Source organism: Egretta garzetta, unplaced genomic scaffold (assembly GCF_000687185.1).
Source record: "Egretta garzetta isolate BGI_Z169 unplaced genomic scaffold, ASM68718v1 scaffold5, whole genome shotgun sequence".
Classification (NCBI taxonomy): domain Eukaryota; kingdom Metazoa; phylum Chordata; class Aves; order Pelecaniformes; family Ardeidae; genus Egretta; species Egretta garzetta.
The window spans coordinates 2,539,949-2,558,300 of NW_009259707.1; the positions used below are offsets into that span (position 1 = coordinate 2,539,949).

The 18,352-nt window shown below is 37.7% G+C and overlaps 1 protein-coding gene across 1 annotated transcript in view; it reads left to right on the forward strand.

The window, feature by feature from the left end:
• TGFBRAP1 (transforming growth factor beta receptor associated protein 1) overlaps positions 1 to 18,352 on the forward strand; it is a 35,979-nt gene that overhangs the window by 5,366 nt on the left and 12,261 nt on the right. Inside the window, exons 2-5 of the mRNA XM_009638932.2 lie at positions 3,710 to 3,904; positions 4,897 to 5,051; positions 10,731 to 10,813; positions 17,002 to 17,343. Coding sequence (XP_009637227.1) covers positions 3,710 to 3,904; positions 4,897 to 5,051; positions 10,731 to 10,813; positions 17,002 to 17,343 — 775 coding nt within the window. The remainder of the gene's footprint in view (positions 1 to 3,709; positions 3,905 to 4,896; positions 5,052 to 10,730; positions 10,814 to 17,001; positions 17,344 to 18,352) is intronic.

The window sequence follows — 18,352 nt, forward strand, 5'->3', positions numbered from 1 at the left end:
CGGAAAACAAGCAAAGGTGGCAGGAGGCCTGCATTAATGAACAAGCAGGTCTTGACTAAACTCAAATATGAAAAGGAAGCAAATGAGGTGAAAGCAGGGACAGGTCACCTGGGAGGAATATAGAGGCACTCTCCAGGTGTGTGGGGATGGGGTTAGGGAGGCCAAAATCCATCTGGCATTGACTCTGCTGAGCACCATGAAGGGCAACAAAAAGAACTTCTACAAGCATATCAGCATCAAAGGAAGGCTAATGGATGCCCACTGCTGAATGGAGCAGGGGATCTGGCACCAAAGGACATGGAAAAGGCTAAGGTGCTTAATGCCTTCTTTACCTCAGTCATTACTGGTATGACCTTCCTTCAGGAATCCGCAGCCCCTAGGACGAGTGGGAAAATCTGGAGCAACAAAAACCTGCCCTCAGCAGAGAAGGATCGGGTTATGGAACACTTAAATAAACTGGGCAGACAAATCCATGGGACTTGATGGGGATGTACCCATGAATGCTTGAGGGTGGTGGTCAGTGTCATTGTGAGGCACAGTCCAACAGCCTACTGGGCCGCATTTAGTGATGAACTTGATAGTGTTAGGTTAACAGTTGGACTTGATGATCTTAAGGGTCTTTTCTAACCTAAATGATTCTATTGGGAAAAGTGCTGCCAGGAGGTTGAGAGAGGGAATTTTTCCCGTCAGTCTTAGTGAGACCACGTTTGGAGTGCTGGGTCCAGTTCTGGGCTCCCCAGAATGGCATGGACATACTGGAGTAAATCCAATGAAGAACCAGAAAGACGACTAAAAGATTGGAGCACCTCATGTGTGGAAAGACTGAGAACGCTGGGACTGTTCAGTCCAAAGAAGAAAATGCTTGCATAGATCTTATTGGCATGTTTGGGGAGGGTAAAGAAAACAGAGACAGACTGCTCAGTGGTATTGTGTCCAGTGAAAGGATGAGAGGCAGTCAGTACAAACTGAAATACAGGAAATCCTACATAAACATAAGAGATCAAATTCCTCATTGTGATGGTGGTCAAACCAGGAAACAGGTCTTGGGAGAGGATGTGGAGTCTCTGTTCTTAAAGATACTCAAAACTGGACTGGGTGAGGTCTTGAGCAACCTGTTCTAGTTGACCCTACTTTGAGCAGGGAAGTTGGACTAGGCAAACCCCATAGGTCCCTTCTTGCTTCAACTATTCCATGACTTTACTGAGTAAAAAAATACAGATTTTAAATACCTGGTTTTAGTTCCTTCCTTTTGCTTTTCTGGAATAAACTCTTCTCACTGGTGCATGGTTTGAACAGTTGTATTGAGTAGACTACGTATGGAGTTGAAGAACTGAGCCTTATAACAAGCGCACGGGTACTAGGCAGAATGATTCATAGAAGGTTAGGCAGGGCATTTTCTCATAGCTGATGACACTGCATAAAAGCAGGGTAGTCAACAGTAAGCAGTGTTCCCTTCTTGTTTTCACCCACTCATAGTATTCCTCGTGCTGTCAACTTTTATGATAACTGAAAGTTTTCGTATTCCTTCTTAAACAAGTTAATAATAATAAAGAAGTTTTATTTCAATTTTTACAGATATTTTCAACAAAAGCTTTTTGTTTTAAAACAACAAACAAACTAAATCTATAGTCTGTTGCACAAAGTCCTGATTAACCTGAGCTAAGTTGGTTCCATTTTGGGGGGGGCTGGAAGGATGTCCTTCAGAAACCTCTTCTGACTTAAATTATTCTATGATTCTATAAATTTCTAGATTTCTTGGTGCTGAAAACAGTGTTGCTGTGTTTTGGGTAACTGTGGTAACCTTTGGATAGCGCATACATTTTTAATACGGAATCAATTACTGGCTTCATCTTGGTTTCACCAAACACATTCCTGTACTATAAAAAAGGCCATGGTTTCTGATTGTAGTTGTCATGTTTATTGTTGTCCTTAGGTGAGAGCTGGATGAAGGCAGAAAATGCATCATTCTACTACAGAAGCCCTAGCTATTGAGGGCAGAGGGATGTAGAGAGCTGCTGACTTAGAAAAGCACTGTGCATTGCTCTGCATACCCTTTCACTTCCATAAAGTATTTTTTAAATTACCTTAAAAAGAGTTTTGTCATTTTAAAAAAAAAAAGTTTTTAAAATTGTTTTTTCTATTTCTCTGACATTCTCAAAAAATATTATAAAATTCTAAGAATTAGTATTTCAAATATAATTAGCTCTGAGCTTACTACTGGTTAGTATGTATGTAACTCAAGTTTTCTTCTACTATGTCAAGATTTATAGAGAAAACTGGGAATTATATATTATGGAAAAAAAAAGTATTTTCTGTAAGGTGCTCTGATTGAAAAGCTGATTATTATAGTGAAAAACCAAATATCTTCACTTGCTAATAGATGTGAAATTTTAATTTTGTGTTGCACCCTTAGTCAAGGGAAAGGGACGATCATTTCAAAGCTGCTACAGAGGATCCAGAAGCTTAATCTCTACACCGTGATTCTGTAAAAATCTACAACCTTCTGTTTCTCCCCCACATGATGGTCCTCCTACCCAGCTACCCTTACCTCATTATCCTCTGTTTGGAAGAGATTTTGTAAATTGAATAACATAATCTTTTAATCTCCTCTGTCCTTTAGAGCTCAGATTTATTCTACCAGCTGTCAAGTGGCTCATTCCTGATGAAGAACAATTTTCGTGGGCATATCTTTTAATGGCATGAGCATACCGGTTTTAAGGGTATTCATTCATGTTTGAGAGAAGTTTACACAGTGCTTCAGTATGGCTCAGTTGGCAAAGGGTTACTGAACTACCTCTGAAAACTTTGGAGTTTTCCTTCAGTTAGTGTCTCAGGAAGAATTGGGGCATACCAAGTAGCATAAATAGAACCAGCAGCACGTGGTCCAAAAGCAAGTCAAACTCCTGTTAAGTTAGGAGAAGGAAGGAGGACAGAATAGACAGGAGGAAAGGTAATGGCAAAGAGAAACACAAATTAACTGAAGATTTAATGTGGTTATTTTGAAGACAGCATAGGAGGTATCATTGGGATATTAAAAAAATCTTTACTCTGTGCTTGGCTTTTGGGAAAATAGGCTTTATGCACAGCCTCTGCCTTTTTTACAAATGATTGAAAACACAGATGCCTCACAGGAAGTGACACGTCCCAAGGAGCTGGACCCTCATTCTGTGAAAATTTTGCTCTAGCAAAAGTGAAGAAGTATAAGTAAATGATTGTCTGTTGACTAAAATGTTCTTTGGACATTTGACACTGCAAGGAACAAATAGGCCTGTATTGCCAGATAGGTCGGGCAGTGAAGGTCTGCAGCTTCTACTAAGGCAGTATCGTTTGAATGCTGGGTTTCACTAAATATTAGTGTTTTGAAATGAATTCAAACTACGTGGCACAATTCTTATTAAAAAAAAAATCTGAAGCTTACTAAACTTGAATAATTCTTGCTAGTTTCTTTCAGTATTCCTCTCTTTTCAGCTTTAGTGTTGTCTGTTTCTGTGATGAAGGAGAAAGTAAAAAAAAAAAAAAAAAAGTTAATTGAACTAACCAACAGGTCTGTAAGGTCCGGGGAGGTGTGATGTGCTGTTGTCATCACCTGGTACTGCATCTGTTCTTCTGAGACTTTTTATTTCTGTACTTTGGTACCCATGCTTCGTATTGGGAAAACAACAGTATTCAACTAGCATGAGCCACAGACTTTGTTTTTTCCTTTTTGTAGGCATGTTTGCAACTGTAGACGGCATTTCACAGCGCGCCCCCGTGCACTGGTCAGAGAACGTGATTGGAGCAGCTTTGTGCTTTCCTTACGTGGTTGCTCTCGATGATGAGTTCATTACAGTGCACAGCATGCTGGACCAGCAGCAAAAGCAAACACTGCCTTTTAAAGAAGGTCACATTCTACAGGACTTTGAAGGTATTAAAAAGGACGCTTTTTTGCATTAGTAATTCTGGAACAACTGCTGCTGTGGGTACAGTCACTTCAGTTTGGTTTTTAAACAGAATATCTAGCCAGCACATTAACTGTTGAAACTTTCATTGCAAATGCTTTCCTGATTAGATTCTTGCAGACTATGATAGGAAGACTTTAGTCGTTAAAAATTCCACACTGCTAACAAAACGTATGCTCATTAAATGTGCTCTAATTGTGAAGTTAATTGTCAGGTAGGAGTCTGTGGGGTTGGAGCTTTTTCCTGTAAAAATTATTTCTCTCAAAGAAGTAATGTTAATTTAATGCTGCAAGTCAACAATTGTAAGCTACAGCAGGTATTTGTCCATTGGCTATCCTGGCAAAGTTCTAACATCTTAAAAATTGTTCTTTGTATTCCTTACTAAAATATCTGCATAAGAACTTTAAAAGGAGACATTTCATAAAGAATTGCTGAACAAAAAATTAAAAAAATTTCTTTTGATCTATTCCTTAATTAAGAGCTCTTAAGTGTGGAATAAATTATCTTGCCTTTTTTTTTTTTTTCCCCCAGGAGAGCTACAAGCTCTAGCAGTATGAACTGTATGTTACTTGCTACCTTTGAGGTGCGGCTTACAGTTGTCTAATGTAAGCCTGTGGAAATGCCTGGCAGTTAAAAGTCCCTCTTCTCTGGAATCTGGGCAGTAGTTTCAGCGGTGACCTTTACAGCTTAGTTCATATTGAGAGATTATAACCAGTTTCATTTATACAGCATGGAACAAAATCTGCTGTAAATAAATAAATTTACCATTATCTCTGTATTTCTGAGGTGCAATTTATAGGTAAGCTATACTATCCCGTAAATATGGTAACAACGAAGATGAGTTTTGGAACTTTAATGCTGTTTAGGTTCTTGTAAATAGTAAACCTTAAAGCTTATTTCTGAAATGTGTTTTTTCTGTAGAGAATGTAAACTGAATATGTCTGTTTGCTCTCTCCAGGAAAGGTGATTGTTGCTACTAGTAAGGGAGTGTATATCTTGGTGCCACTACCTTTGGAAAAACAGATTCAGGATCTTCTAGCTAGCCACAGAGTGGAAGAAGCCCTTGTTCTAGCGAAAGGAGCTCGAAGGAATATTCCAAAAGAGAAATTTCAGGTCTGTCCTTCCTTTAATTTTCATGAAAATACAAATTTCACAGTGGGGCCATGTATGCCAACGGTCAAGTGACTAGAGAGTGTGGGGGAGGAATTTACTTTGAAGGGAAATCTAATGCCTTTTATGGTTTCAGCCTGAGGAAATAGACATGCTGCTGAATTGGCTTGTGCTTGTAAAGGTGCTGACATTGGCAGGGTTGAATGGTGTTGTTCTGCTGGGGTTTTGGTGTTGGTTTTCTTCAAGTGTGTAACTTGAAAAAATTGAAAAAAACAAAACCGAAAAACTAGAGATAGAAAATCCACTGTGGTGCTTCCTTAGTACTAGGTTCAGTTATTATTTGCTATTGCTGTTTAGAAAAGAATATCAGAATTTTTAGGATTAACTTTTTTTTACTGGAGATTCTCACCATATTCTGAACTCCACAGTAGTACAACTTTGAAGTTAAGTGATGGGAAATCCAAAGCAAATATGTCTTACTTCCAAACTCGTACAACAAGTACTTGTACTGGTGTGTAACTGAATATTTAAGATTTTTGTGTGGCAAAGTATCTTAGTAACTCTTTGGTTAGAGTGTTGATTAGAGATTTGTACTCATTTCCTTCTACCTCTGGTTTATATTACAATAAATATTCTACCGTATTTGTTCCTATTTGTCATTTAGAGACTGAAACTTGGAAAAAGTAGCATGAAATCTCTACTCACCAAGTAGGTGAATGAATATTTGACTTGGTTTCTTTCCTTTTGTAAAAACAAAATTTGATCTGTAACCTGCAGAAAATCTGGTTTGGTTTTTTTAATATACTTTGGAGCATTTTTTTGCCATTAAAATAGTATCTGTTGCATTACTTTTGGTTTGTTGAGGAAGATGTAAAGTTTGGAACATGACTGTGGAAATTACAGAATTGCAGTGGTCCAAAATGATTCAGTCTGTAAGGATTTTTTGTTTGTTTAAATTTCAAGGAGTTTCTAATTCCTTGTCATTTAAATTTTGGTCAAGGCCCTTGAAAAGAAATCCTTAAATTAAATGAAACTTGTATAGGCTTTCATTTTGATCCTTAACTTCTCCATTGAATGAACACCTGGGAGGCTGCTGGAAGTTACAAGCTTGGCCAGAAAAGTGTTTCCATCCTTTTGCTAAGGTACAACGATCTGGAAGTACTTGAAGCTGAGAAGCATTTACAAATACAACATTCAGTTTCCAGCATGTTTTGCTTTGCATCTTCACTTCCAACTTTTCCTTTGCGAACTGTATAAAGCAGCAAACTAAAATCCTGCTGTGAGAACAGGATGCATGATCTAATCAATGTCTTCTGTGTATGATGACCTCTAATTGTCCATTTATTTCTTTCCAGTTTATGTAGATTTACTGTGGGAGATGTCTTTGTCTTTTACCACAGGATGAACTGCAAATGTATCTAAAATGTGTGATGTAGAATCTCATTCCTCCTAAGTTTTCTTACATTTAGCCTTTTTCCATCTTTAGAATAAGTTACTTTCTGTTCATATGTATCTTACGTGCACAGTGTCTGGTTTCCTGAAATTACTGTTTCCAAGAATATTGTAAGTTCTTTCTAACTCAATGGGCTTTTAAGGGTGTTCAGTTACTTTGAATCAGTGCTACAGCTGAAAAACAGAAAACATTAACTGCAAGCAAAATAGCCTGTTCTAGTTCTGGGCTGTATTTGCAAACTGATATTAACCTGACTCCTATTAAAATGACTTGGCTTAGTTGTTGAGTCGTTAGTCCAATTTTTCAGAGTTTATCTGTAGTTGGAAATGTAAAGTGTTGAGCTTGCTTTCTAATGTGCCTCTGATACTTAATGCTGTTATTACAGGTTTGTTACAAGGACATCAGACTTTCTTTTACTATAGTCTCGCATAATATAATCATATAATGCCTTACATATGTCTGTTGCAACATTTCTTTGGCATACTTTAACTGATCACGTAGTTGCTCCTTTCTAACTCCCGTCTAAGAGATATCTTCAGGTAATAGATATTAGATAGATAATAGGTATCTTCTAATAGATACCTATTTTGCAAGCTTTACTGATTTCTGAGTAGCTGACACTTTCAAGACCTTATTTTACTATTTTATACAAGCAGTGGGAAGGTTTGACATTAAGGCACTTGATCCAGCCACTATAATTTATTCATACAGAAGAGTGATATGAATTGTCTGGTACATGTATAGTGCCCCCTTTTTCTAAATTCTGCACTAATTTCTGCAGTTTGCAATGGCTGCTGCCATCTTATGTGTGACTTGAACTCAGTCATGGCATTGTAGGACAGTTCTTGATGGAGTGGGTTTTTTCCTACAGTTTAATACTGCATTGTCATTGCATGCATACACAGCTGCATGCTCTTTCTCTTTATATCAGCAGTATTATGTCAGCATAAATATATATGTATACTGGTAATGCAGAATGATAGTGGGATTGAAACAGTACTGTACTCTCAGAATTATTAGTACAGCCAATTTTTAGTTACTGGAAAGAAGCAGGTCATGCATTAGTAGCTCTAACCTGTTAATTAACCTGTGGTCCCTGCAGACTGCAAATTTATCTTTGCCATATTAGATAAAAATTCCTTTGTCTTTGAGCATCAAGAATTACTCCTAGGTAAAAAAAAAAAAAACGCTAAGCAGAAGTGTTGCAAGGAGATGGCTTTGCTGGATATAATTTTTGGTAGAAGAATACAAAGGCCTTTCTACCATGCTACCATGAAATGACTGAATACTACTTATTAATTTTTCAGGACAGCTGAAGTTTGCAGAAATCATGGTTGATGGTAGTGAAGACCTTGGTTAGATTGACACACATCTTGCATAGGTATCTCTCTTTTTTTCTTTTTTTTTTTCTTCTTATTTCTTTTTAGTTTCAAAAAACATAATTAACTGCATCCAAACCTGACCAAAAGCCGAAGTGACTTTCTAGAAAAAAATCTTTTTGGCAATCTAGTTGGTAATTCTAACCATTTTCAGAAGGATTTTTCTAGCAGTTGAGAGAATTAAGGCTTCACTATAGCTATCGCAGCTTCAGCAGTCTTCTTTCTGTTTTCCAACGCTTTTTCAGATACAAACTAATACAAATCTTATTTCATGTTGTTGTAGCTAATTTTTTAATGTGAGTTCAGTCAACAATTTAGAATTTGCCTAAATGTTGTGGTTTCACTTCAAGTCCTACAGTGGTTCTTCAGAAATGATAGGGGAATAAAAAATGTATTGAATTTCAACTGCGTGTAACTTAATGACTTTTTAAAAGAAGCCTATTGCAGTATTCTGGCAAATGGGTCTGGAAGAACTCAAGATGTTTTTTCTATCATAAACTAAAGTTAATGGTATGTGGTTGCCATATAGGTCTAGCCTGTTTTTAAAAACCTGTGAGAAAGAGAGAATATTGAATTTCTACAGACAGTCTGGTTTGTTGCTTCCATAATCCTTACCACAGGACATCTTAATGTCTAGTGTTTGTCTTGTCAGCTAAAAATCAACCTGGATACTCCCTATATCATCCCTACATGTTTAAAAAGCTGGGAAAGCATCTGTCTGTAGATAGTCTACACCTTTGTTGTGTGGCTTTAAGGGACAAATGAAAACGTGTCAACATTTAAATGAAAGCAAATACCACTTAATCAGTTCAAATTTAAAACTGATTCATTGGGCTGTACTTACACTATCAATGAGCTCTTTTCAACTTGTAGTTTAAAAGATTGCTGTACAGACTAAGCTGTACAATTAAAGCAGTATTTTGAGTGTCTTAGATCAATTCAAACTTAATTCCAATATCCTAATTCACTAAATATGTAAATATTAGTGGTCACTCATTGCAAAGATTAAAAACAGACTTTAAAAAAAAAAAAAAACCAACAAACTATTTTTGATACTAGTTAGCAGGGTGAGAAATGTTTGTACTTCAACCCTCCCTGAAAAGTCTGAGGCCAGATTTTGGAGTTTTTCTGGTGCCACAAGATGCAGATCATTGCAGATTGGAATCCTTTACCAGCATCCTTAATGTAACCAGACAGCTATTCATCAGTTCACAGATTACCATTTATTGATGTAATAACAAAGTTGTAAATCCAAAATATTTTGGATATATTGTGAATTAATAACCTGAGGTAGTTTTATTTTATTACCATAATTTAATTCCCTTTTAGCTTTAGTTAACTGTATTTTGAATTAGTACACTTGGATGTAAAGCGTAGTAAAGTTAATTAATGTAAAGATGCCATGAAGTGTTGTTCATTTATTTTTATATTGTTACATTTGTCTGAAAAGGTGTGCCATTTTCATCTGTTTCCCCTTCTCTCCCCTGCACTGGGGAGGCAAGAAAAGTCCCACAGCATTACACATCCATAGGTTTTAATGGCTTGCTAATGATCAAGATTAAGTATTTCCTTAAGATAATCTATTAGTAAAGCATGCACAGACTAAATGGACTTAAGCCAAGCTTTTTTCTTGGTAAATCCACCATCTTTAATCAAGGTGAAAAATCACCAGTTAAAATATCAGTCTACCCTACTTGAGGCGTAACACTCTTTAGCAATTCCTGCCTGGAATACATCGCTAATGTATTGCAGTTTCTCTGGGTATTTTCACTGAAAATGGGAGTCTGTTATTAGTAACAGCATTCATGTACACTGTTAAACGTTAGAAAGCTGTATATCTGTGAGAAAGTTGAAGGGAAAAGCTGAGGGCATGTGGATGTATCTAGGTGTATTTGCAAAATACCAGTGTTGTCACAAATGGTGGATGCTTTGCAGAGCACAGTTTAGGTTCCTTGCTTTTAGTAATTCTCTTTTGTCATTGGAAATATTCTGGGCATGAGGGTTTCATTTACTCCTGTGGTAGCTAATTCAGATTAAATAAATACCTAGCATTTAAAGTAGTTTTGTGTTCTTTTTCTAGTGAACTACTTGTAAACTTTTTTCTGTCTAGGCATGACCTTAACAGTAAAACTTCATACCATGTAGCTTTTCATATGGTTACCTTGTGCTCTTTCTAACCATAATTTTATGTACGTTGCATAATGTACTACATATCGGATAAGTTGAACTGCTTTGGAAGCAGTTTTTATTTAAAAAAAACCAAACAAACAAACCCCCAAAAACCAAACTGGCAGAAAGTCAGAAATATGGTCATCAGCTGGGGATGAGACTATGAGAATCACCAGCAAGGTTGCTGCAGAAGTGAGGTGAGATGGGGAGAAAGTTGTCTGTGCGTGGTCAAGGGGGACCACCCTTGAGTTTAAATCTTTTTTTTTTTGTGCCTGCTGAATCATGAAGAACTTCAGAGATGACCATTGGCTTTTGCGTTAGCAAATACCACAAGCTAAAACTTGCTGCGAGTCAGACTGATGTCAGACAAGTCATTATTCAAATAAGAAAACTTAAACTTGCTATTTGTTAACTTTGCTTTTAGGAATTACTTGTGAAAAGTGTTATGTTCACACATTTTTGTCTAAGAAACTGAGTCTGGGCAGCAGATTTAATATATTCAGGTACATACAATTTCAGATGTAGAGGATCAAGGCTTTATTTTGCACGTAACTTGACAGGTCTGGTTAACGATGATGTGTTCAGTGTTTTTGGCAGGTAGTTATTGCGGTAGTGACTAGCACTACATAAATAACTCCTTATCAACATAATAAACCTTTTTTCCCCCCTTCTCTTTCATAGGTAATGTACAAACGAATCCTGCAGCAAGCAGGTTTTATACAGTTTGCACAGCTTCAGTTCCTTGAAGCAAAAGAACTCTTCAGGTAATTGTGTGACAAGAAATTTATTAATTTATCTTTAAATATGGAGTTAGTGTTCTTGGTTTTACTTAGTCGCTTGAATGTTTTTTGATGCAGATTTGAGTTCACTGTGATAAAATGGTTTTGTTGGGGGCAAAAACAGAATAACATTATAAAGTTGTTTCAACGGAAGAGTTAATGCAACTGATTTTTGGTGTGCTAACATACAGTAGCATTAAGGCTGTAATCCTGTAATCTGAATGTTGTATGTGTGGAAATTTTTTTACTTTATAGCCATGAAGGTCAAAGCTTTATTATTGAGCCTGTGCTGTGATTTACAGCATGAATGTTGCCTGGTTCTTTTTTTTTTTTTTTTTTTTTTTTTTTTTTTAGAAAAAATCTTTTAACAAAAAGTTATAATTTAAATATTAGTTACAATTTAAATATTGTTGACACAATTGCACAAATTTTGTTGAGGATGCTGATTCTGAATTTTTTTAAGACTTGTTCTGCTAGGCCTGTTCCAGAAGACAGATTATATGTTCTTGAAGTCTGTACTAACCTTCCTGGTATAGCTGGTTCAGCGGTCACTTGTTTATAAATTTACTTTGGTACTTCACTTTCATTCAAAAAAAAATGCTGCTCATTATTTTTATTTTACCTAATAATTTCATTTCTGCTAGCCATGCATTCTGTGATGGGGTGCTGTCCAGAGTAGTGTAGTCCATGCTGATCACATAAAATAACTCTCCTTGTTATCTGCTGAAATTTACTTTAAATCAGTTGAGAGTCTATGGAATAGAGTTAAGGTTAGACAATTTCCTGTATGTGCTAAGTGTGTGCAATATAGGAAAAAAGTTTTCCTTGGGTTTATGGAAATGTATCAAGGAAAGTGGAGCTTTGGAGAATGTTAATACCTGATGAGGGACTTCACCATTTTGCCTCCTGCTTACCAGGGTAATGGGAGATACTGGGCTTGAATGGGCAGTGTACACTGAATGAGGATTAGGGAACAACAGGAAAGGCCTGAAGAGCATTTAGTGGCAATTTGTTTTGGCCGCAGCCACTTCCTGTATCACCGTGAAATTTTTGTCGTTAGCGAGCAACTTGCAATCTTCCTCCCCCCTGTAATCTTCCAAACACTAGATTGAATCGCTGCTGTGTTGTGTATCTGAAGTAGGAAGTACAAGCTGTACATAGTTAGGAATCCTTTACGACATCCCTACAAAGCCTTTCTGTGTGGCTTTCCAGTGGACTTTTTTCATTTTTTTCAGTGTAGCCAGCTTTGGTAAAATAGCTTGTTGAGGTTGTACTGGCTATGAAGTGTCTTCATTGTCTAGGTGTGGTTAGGTGGCCAGGCTTGTATAGCTCTGTAGCTGTCTTGACTATGGCTGACGCTTCAACTTCTTTTCTATCACTTTATTCCACCCTGGCTGGCAATAATTCCCTGTGGGGTCTAATCTGGGGGCCTTGCCTTGCTGGTAGTGGCCTGAGAATCTTTTGAAAGCAGTGAAAAGGGGGAAATGTATCCTGCAGGGAGCTCCAGCACCTTGTGAGAGGAACCAAGATCAGTCATGCAGCCTCCATCCTACTACCGGTCCAGCTGACAAATGAGCTTTAACGAACAGGACTGGGAGGGAGGGGCTCCTCTATGGAAAGAAATGAGAAAACATGCTGTCCAAGTGTGAATTTTGGAGCTGAGTCGGCATCCCAGGGTATTCCCTTCCTCTTAAAAGCTGCAACTGCAAAGCAGAACAACTGTTCATAAACTGCTGAAGTCTGCTGGGGGGAGAAAGCAATGTTTTCTGTGCTTTTCTTCTGGCCAGCCATATGTAAGAGTACATGCTCATTTCAGAGTATTTTGATAACTCTTTCTGAAAAACTCCTTATGGAATCCAGGTTCCCTGTTTTTCAGCCCTGGTGAACATACCCAATTTGAGTAATATCTGGTTGTGCACCTATATACTCTCAATCAATCTTCTTAATTTTAGATTTACTGATGTTCAGAAAAAAAAATGGGAAAGATAATGGCAGTCTCTGCAAACACTTCCTCCCGTCCCCATGTGCTGGTCTGCGGGTGTTTCAAGCTCAACATTAGTCAGAAATATCTTCAGTCTTAAAATGCTAAAGGGAAACTTGGTACCTATCTGAGAAAAGATGGGTTTAGCAGTGAAACTGAGTGGCAGCAGTACCTCCAAGAACTTGGTGTGATGTGGGCCCACTTCTGGCCAAATATGAAGTGAGTTTGTCTCACTCCTCAGAAAATATCTGTCAGTTACAGACTAGCAGGGGAAATGATTATATTGGACTAAAGGTCTTGTTTTCTTGCATCAATAATTCTTCTTGGATAACCTTGTCAAGATATAGTTATAGCTTATGCTACACTTTGTAGTTCTTAAATACTGAAACTTTTAAGAAGAATATTTTCCTGCTAAGTTCCTTTTGGTTATGCTGATACTTCTGAATACTGAAGAAGGTTGACAAAAAGGAAGGAAGTGGTAGCTTTATTGAAACTCAAATAGTTCAGCAAAGGGAGGGGAACTTTCTTCAGCTGGATCCATTACTGAGTGAGCTGTCACAGTCGAGCCGCTTCGGTCTGGCAAATTCTGTTACAAGCAATAACAGAATTGTGATTGTGTTACATAGTTATGGTTTACATATTATATTTTTTCTATTTCATATTGCCATTATTGGAGGCTTGCACGCAGTTAGACCAAACAGCAACGTTTAGCAGGCTGTTTGCTGAATTCTAGATGGTTTGCTGAGATGTTGGTAGCTGTCACAGTGAAACCATTTCTTTCCAGTGTGTTTGGTTATGTCCTTTCACTGGTTAGATGTTGCTTGCAGTCTGACATGCCAGATACTGGGACTTTTCTAAACTTTGTTGGTCTTTTTAACAGATCAAATTATTAACTCTTTTCGCAGTGTTGTCTCACTTGGGAAAGGCTATAGAGAGACTTACAGCCGAAGCCTTTCCTACCCTGGAAAGGTTAAAAGACTGCTGTTACTCATACCTGGAGATATAAGAAGTAGGACTTGGTGTGAGATTTGCATCTTAAATGTGATTCAAGAATATAAGCTTCTATTACAGCCAGTGGGATCTAAGCAAAACAGCTAAATCATGTAGGTTTCCTTGACATCTCTGATATCTGTAAATTTAAGGATCTGAATTTAGACCTTCGTTTCCTGAAAACTTGTAGATTCTGTCTGTTTCATTGTTTGTATGTATGAAGCCCAAAAAGACCTAATGCAGAATTACTCAAAGGGAAGTTGCCTTTTAACATTGACAACTTGACCTAAGAGCCTGTTTTCTCCTGTGTGGTAAGTTGCTAGCTATGTTTTGCTAAGCCTGAGATCCTAGAAGCTGAAGACTCAAATGTGTTTTTCAGGAGAGATGAGGTCCTTTGTAGCTACTCCTAAACTGTTCCCTTCAAATGTGGTGGAAAGAGCCACAAGATGTCCACAGATCCCAAGAGCCATAAGCCTTGAGATTAATGTTAACCATTCATGCAGGTGGGATCATTGTTTAGTATTTGGTATTTTTCTGAAAAAGTTTGTTCTGGATGATACTGTGCTTTTAAGGAGGCTGCTTGATTGCTGGTTACCATTGCTGTGGGGAGAGCAAAACTGTACAATGTGAGCTTGAGTCAGACCTGCTGAGAGAACTACTGGTGATGCATAGCCCAGGGTTTGGGCTAGCCTGAGTTGGAAGCTGGTTTTGATTCTCCTTTAGGAAACAGATGGTCATTAAGGCCAGAATCCACGAAGTTCAGAGATAAAGTTAGCTGACTACTTCCTCATCTAGGAAAAATTGGATGGTAAGATGAAAGGATGCAGAAGCTACTGTAGAAGTTGGAAAATGTTTTAAAACTTATTAAAAGTGGCATGCTAAATATAGTATTTTTAACTTCTTAATCTGTTTCTGTGGTTGTAGTCTCCACCTCAAGCTTAGACCATCTCCAAATACTTGACAGCATACCCAGCAAGGGAACCAATGTTTATACTTGAACTTCTGTGGATTTATCAAGACTCCTTGCTTCTGCACTAATTTTAAGTAGCCTGTTGATGTGATTCAAGTTAGGGGTTAGCTTTTGTTCTAAAACAAATCAGGGAAGAACCTTGGAGGGGAAAAAAAAAAAAAACCTCTTGTTTCTTTAAATATGGTTAATTTTCTAGTGCAATACATCTTATGTAATATATTTTTTTCTGATGGTGCTCAGGTCTTAAACTATCTTGAGTAGTTGGACTAGCCAAAGCTGCTGTTAGATTACTGTAACGAGTTCATACTGAAAGTCAAAATGCTCTTTGAACCATCAGGTCATGCCGCCAAAAGAATTTGCTACTTCTTGGTTATTCTGCCTCTTACAAAAGCCCTCATCTACTTGTGAGTTCCATCATAACTTAGATCTAAGAATTTCAAAACCAAATATCAAGTCTGAACAGAGGGATTAAAAGGAAATTCCAACTGCAGTAATCTGCAAAGTAGACATGACCTCTTGGTTAGAGGCTGGCCTTTTTAGTGCAGAGGTGGTTTTTAGGCAGTAGGAGCTCTGTGTGTGAATTGGAAAAACTTGCTGTTCAAACCTCTTCTCACAGGAAGGCTTCCCATGTTCAGATTTTTCTCTGTTGTGGTCCTCTATTCGTGTTGCTGTTGCCATGCTTTGCAGTCAAGAGGTTCTGGAACAGGATACTTGCTGGTTTTTTACTGCTGTTGCTGCTATCTCCCAGAATTTCATTCTTCTGGTATAGATTTTTGTAGCCAAAGGACAGTATTTACTTTTTTAAAAAGTTCTAAATAGGTGTTGCCATGGTGGTGCTTCCTACTAATTCATATTTCCTGGATGGTTTTGGAGCTGTGTCTCTAGCAAAAAGTGAACAACTTGGGACATGCCCCACTGCTTTTTTTACTTTACAAGGGTAGGGAAGGGATGAGCCTGCTTGTGAGGATCTTTCACACTTTATTGCTTGCAGAAATCTGCTGCTTTATCTACTTCCGTTATTATAACTTGCTTGGTTTTGGAATTCTTTCCAATCAAGGTTGTAAAGGGAAAGTCTATCTGAGGTTGCTGATCATCAGATAGATAAGAACTATTTTTTTTAAGTTTTATTTGTACCAAAATAGTAGCTAACCAGAGTTTCTTTTAGAGAACTGTCAGTTCATTTTGATTTTTTGTAAGCAACAGTATCTCCTGCAGATCAGGAATGCTTATCTTTGAAGATGAATTCTGAATAATGACTTTGACAGTGCAATAAAATCTAAATCCTGATTTCTTGCTGTTCTTTTAAAGCAAGGCCTGAGAGGAGGAGTGAAAATTGGGGAGTTGTTTGCCATGTGTGAAAAACTCCTCGTTTTATTCTTCTGTCACAACATGCATTCTTCAAATGCATGAGGAATTTCTTCAATCTAGGCTGAAAGCAAAATGTTTTGTGTAGTATGTCCATGTTACAACTCGCTCCTGAATAAAGTATAGATGCCCTTCACATGCAAAGTGGAAAAGCCACTCCATAGTATCTGACATAGATGTATGCCCAAGACCTGTGCCTGTACAGTAGACTGCTACTCATTGCTCAGACAGATGCATAATCAGTATCCACGGTTTGTTTTCAGAACCTCCTTAAGTGAGCCAGAGGAGGAATCTGGTGCATTTTGGGGTTGAGGAAAACATTTTCATCATCCAAACAAGTGTTCTGAAAGCTTTAGTTTTCTACAGGAAGTTGCTGTTTCTACAGAATTACACTTGCACAGTCTTTGTGGCTTGCTTGAAAGGGGTCACACTCTCCTTTTTTTTTTTTTTTTTTTTTTTTTCTCCATTAGAATTCTGGTTTCCATAATGTATGGATGACATCTAGGACAGTCCTAGGAACTGCACTAAGGCTATTCAGCTGATTTTTGTATATGCCACAGAACAGCTGGAGGATGTCAAAACCAAAAGGCTGTCCAGTCTCTGAATTCTCAGAGCTTTCAATGGCTAGAGGAAGAAAAAGAATGATAAACAAGTTTGGATAGAAATAGTAAAAAAAAAAAAAATTCCAAATTTGTTCTGAATATATTTTCTCCAGCGTAGAAGGCAATAACTTTCAGAAACTGACAACCTGTTAGTGTCCTGACTCTAAGCATATGTGCGCACACATTTCCCAGTATGTTATTTTTTTGTGCCTATGTATACTTTTTCTTTCTTTTTGCTTCATCTAGTTTGACACTGTAATTGCAGAAGCGGCCAGCTTGATGTCCGGGAGCTGATCTCTCTCTACCCCTTCCTGTTGCCTACTTCCTCTTCATTTATACGGTCTCATCCCCCTCTTCATGAGTACGCGGACCTAAACCAGCTGACCCAAGGGGACCAGGAGAAGATGACAAAATGCAAACGATTCCTCATGAGTTACTTGAATGAAGTCCGCAGCACTGAGGTTGCAAATGGCTACAAGGAAGATATTGACACAGCTTTACTCAAGCTATATGCAGAGGCAAATCACGAAAGCCTGCTGGATCTGCTAGTTTCAGAGAACTTTTGCCTTTTAACAGATAGTGCTGCCTGGCTGGAAAAACACAAAAAGTGAGTGGATTTTTTGAGTATTGCACCTTTAAGACCACAGGAAAAATTGTCCTAAATGCTACTGGCTTCTAGGACAATGTGTTCAAATCCTTGCAGTTTCTGTGCTTTCAGGTCCAAAAGACAGCGTGGCCTGACTTGTCAGCATTTAAAAATGTTGTAAAGGAAATGCATCCTGTCTTATGCTGGTAAACACAGAGTTCTCCCTGAAAGTTTCTGCATTCAACGCAAAAATAAAGGATTGGTACAAATTTGGAGGGGAAAAAAAAATTGCTTTGTTTGCCCTTGTGACAATGTGAGAGTTGAATGGACGCAGTAGTGGTACTTGGACAGAATGAAACGATGCCTTAAAGCATGCACTGCCTTAGGTAGAAGGTATTAACCAGGTAGCGGCTTTAAAATTGTAGTTGCTAAACTGATTCACCAAAGGGAGGTTGCTTAAGATGACTGCAAATGACTTCAAATTGGAAATGCCAGCAGGTGGAGAATTGACTGTCATTAAGCAGGAAACACTAGATAGTAAATGTGTAAAATACAAACTCCAGTCATAGGTAGTGTCTCTGTCTGGGATTTAATTTCTTTAATCTTTAAACTGTGTGGTGCAATAGTAGCAACTACAGTGGTGATGAGGAGTCTTTAACTGCAGTTAGATTTAGGGTAGTTTCATTTATTTCAGGTGTTTTGTTAAGTCCTCTTGGTAAGTATGGATTGCATGGCACACTTTTGCAAATGTGAATGGTAGAACATCGTTCCATGAGAACAGCCATTACAGAACTTTATCTGTGTTTTTGTTACAGTACGCAAAAGACCTCTGTAATGGCACTGTACAAAGCTCTTCCTTGCCTGACTTGATTTCATGCTGCGTTAAAGAAAAAAATGTTTCTGTTAGCAAAACAGTTTTAAGTAAAAGCATCATAAAAAATTGATTTAATGACACCTGATTAACTATTGGCAGAATATTTGTTATTTGGAGCTGTGTGTTAAGTCTGTATATAAAATTCAAAGAACAGCA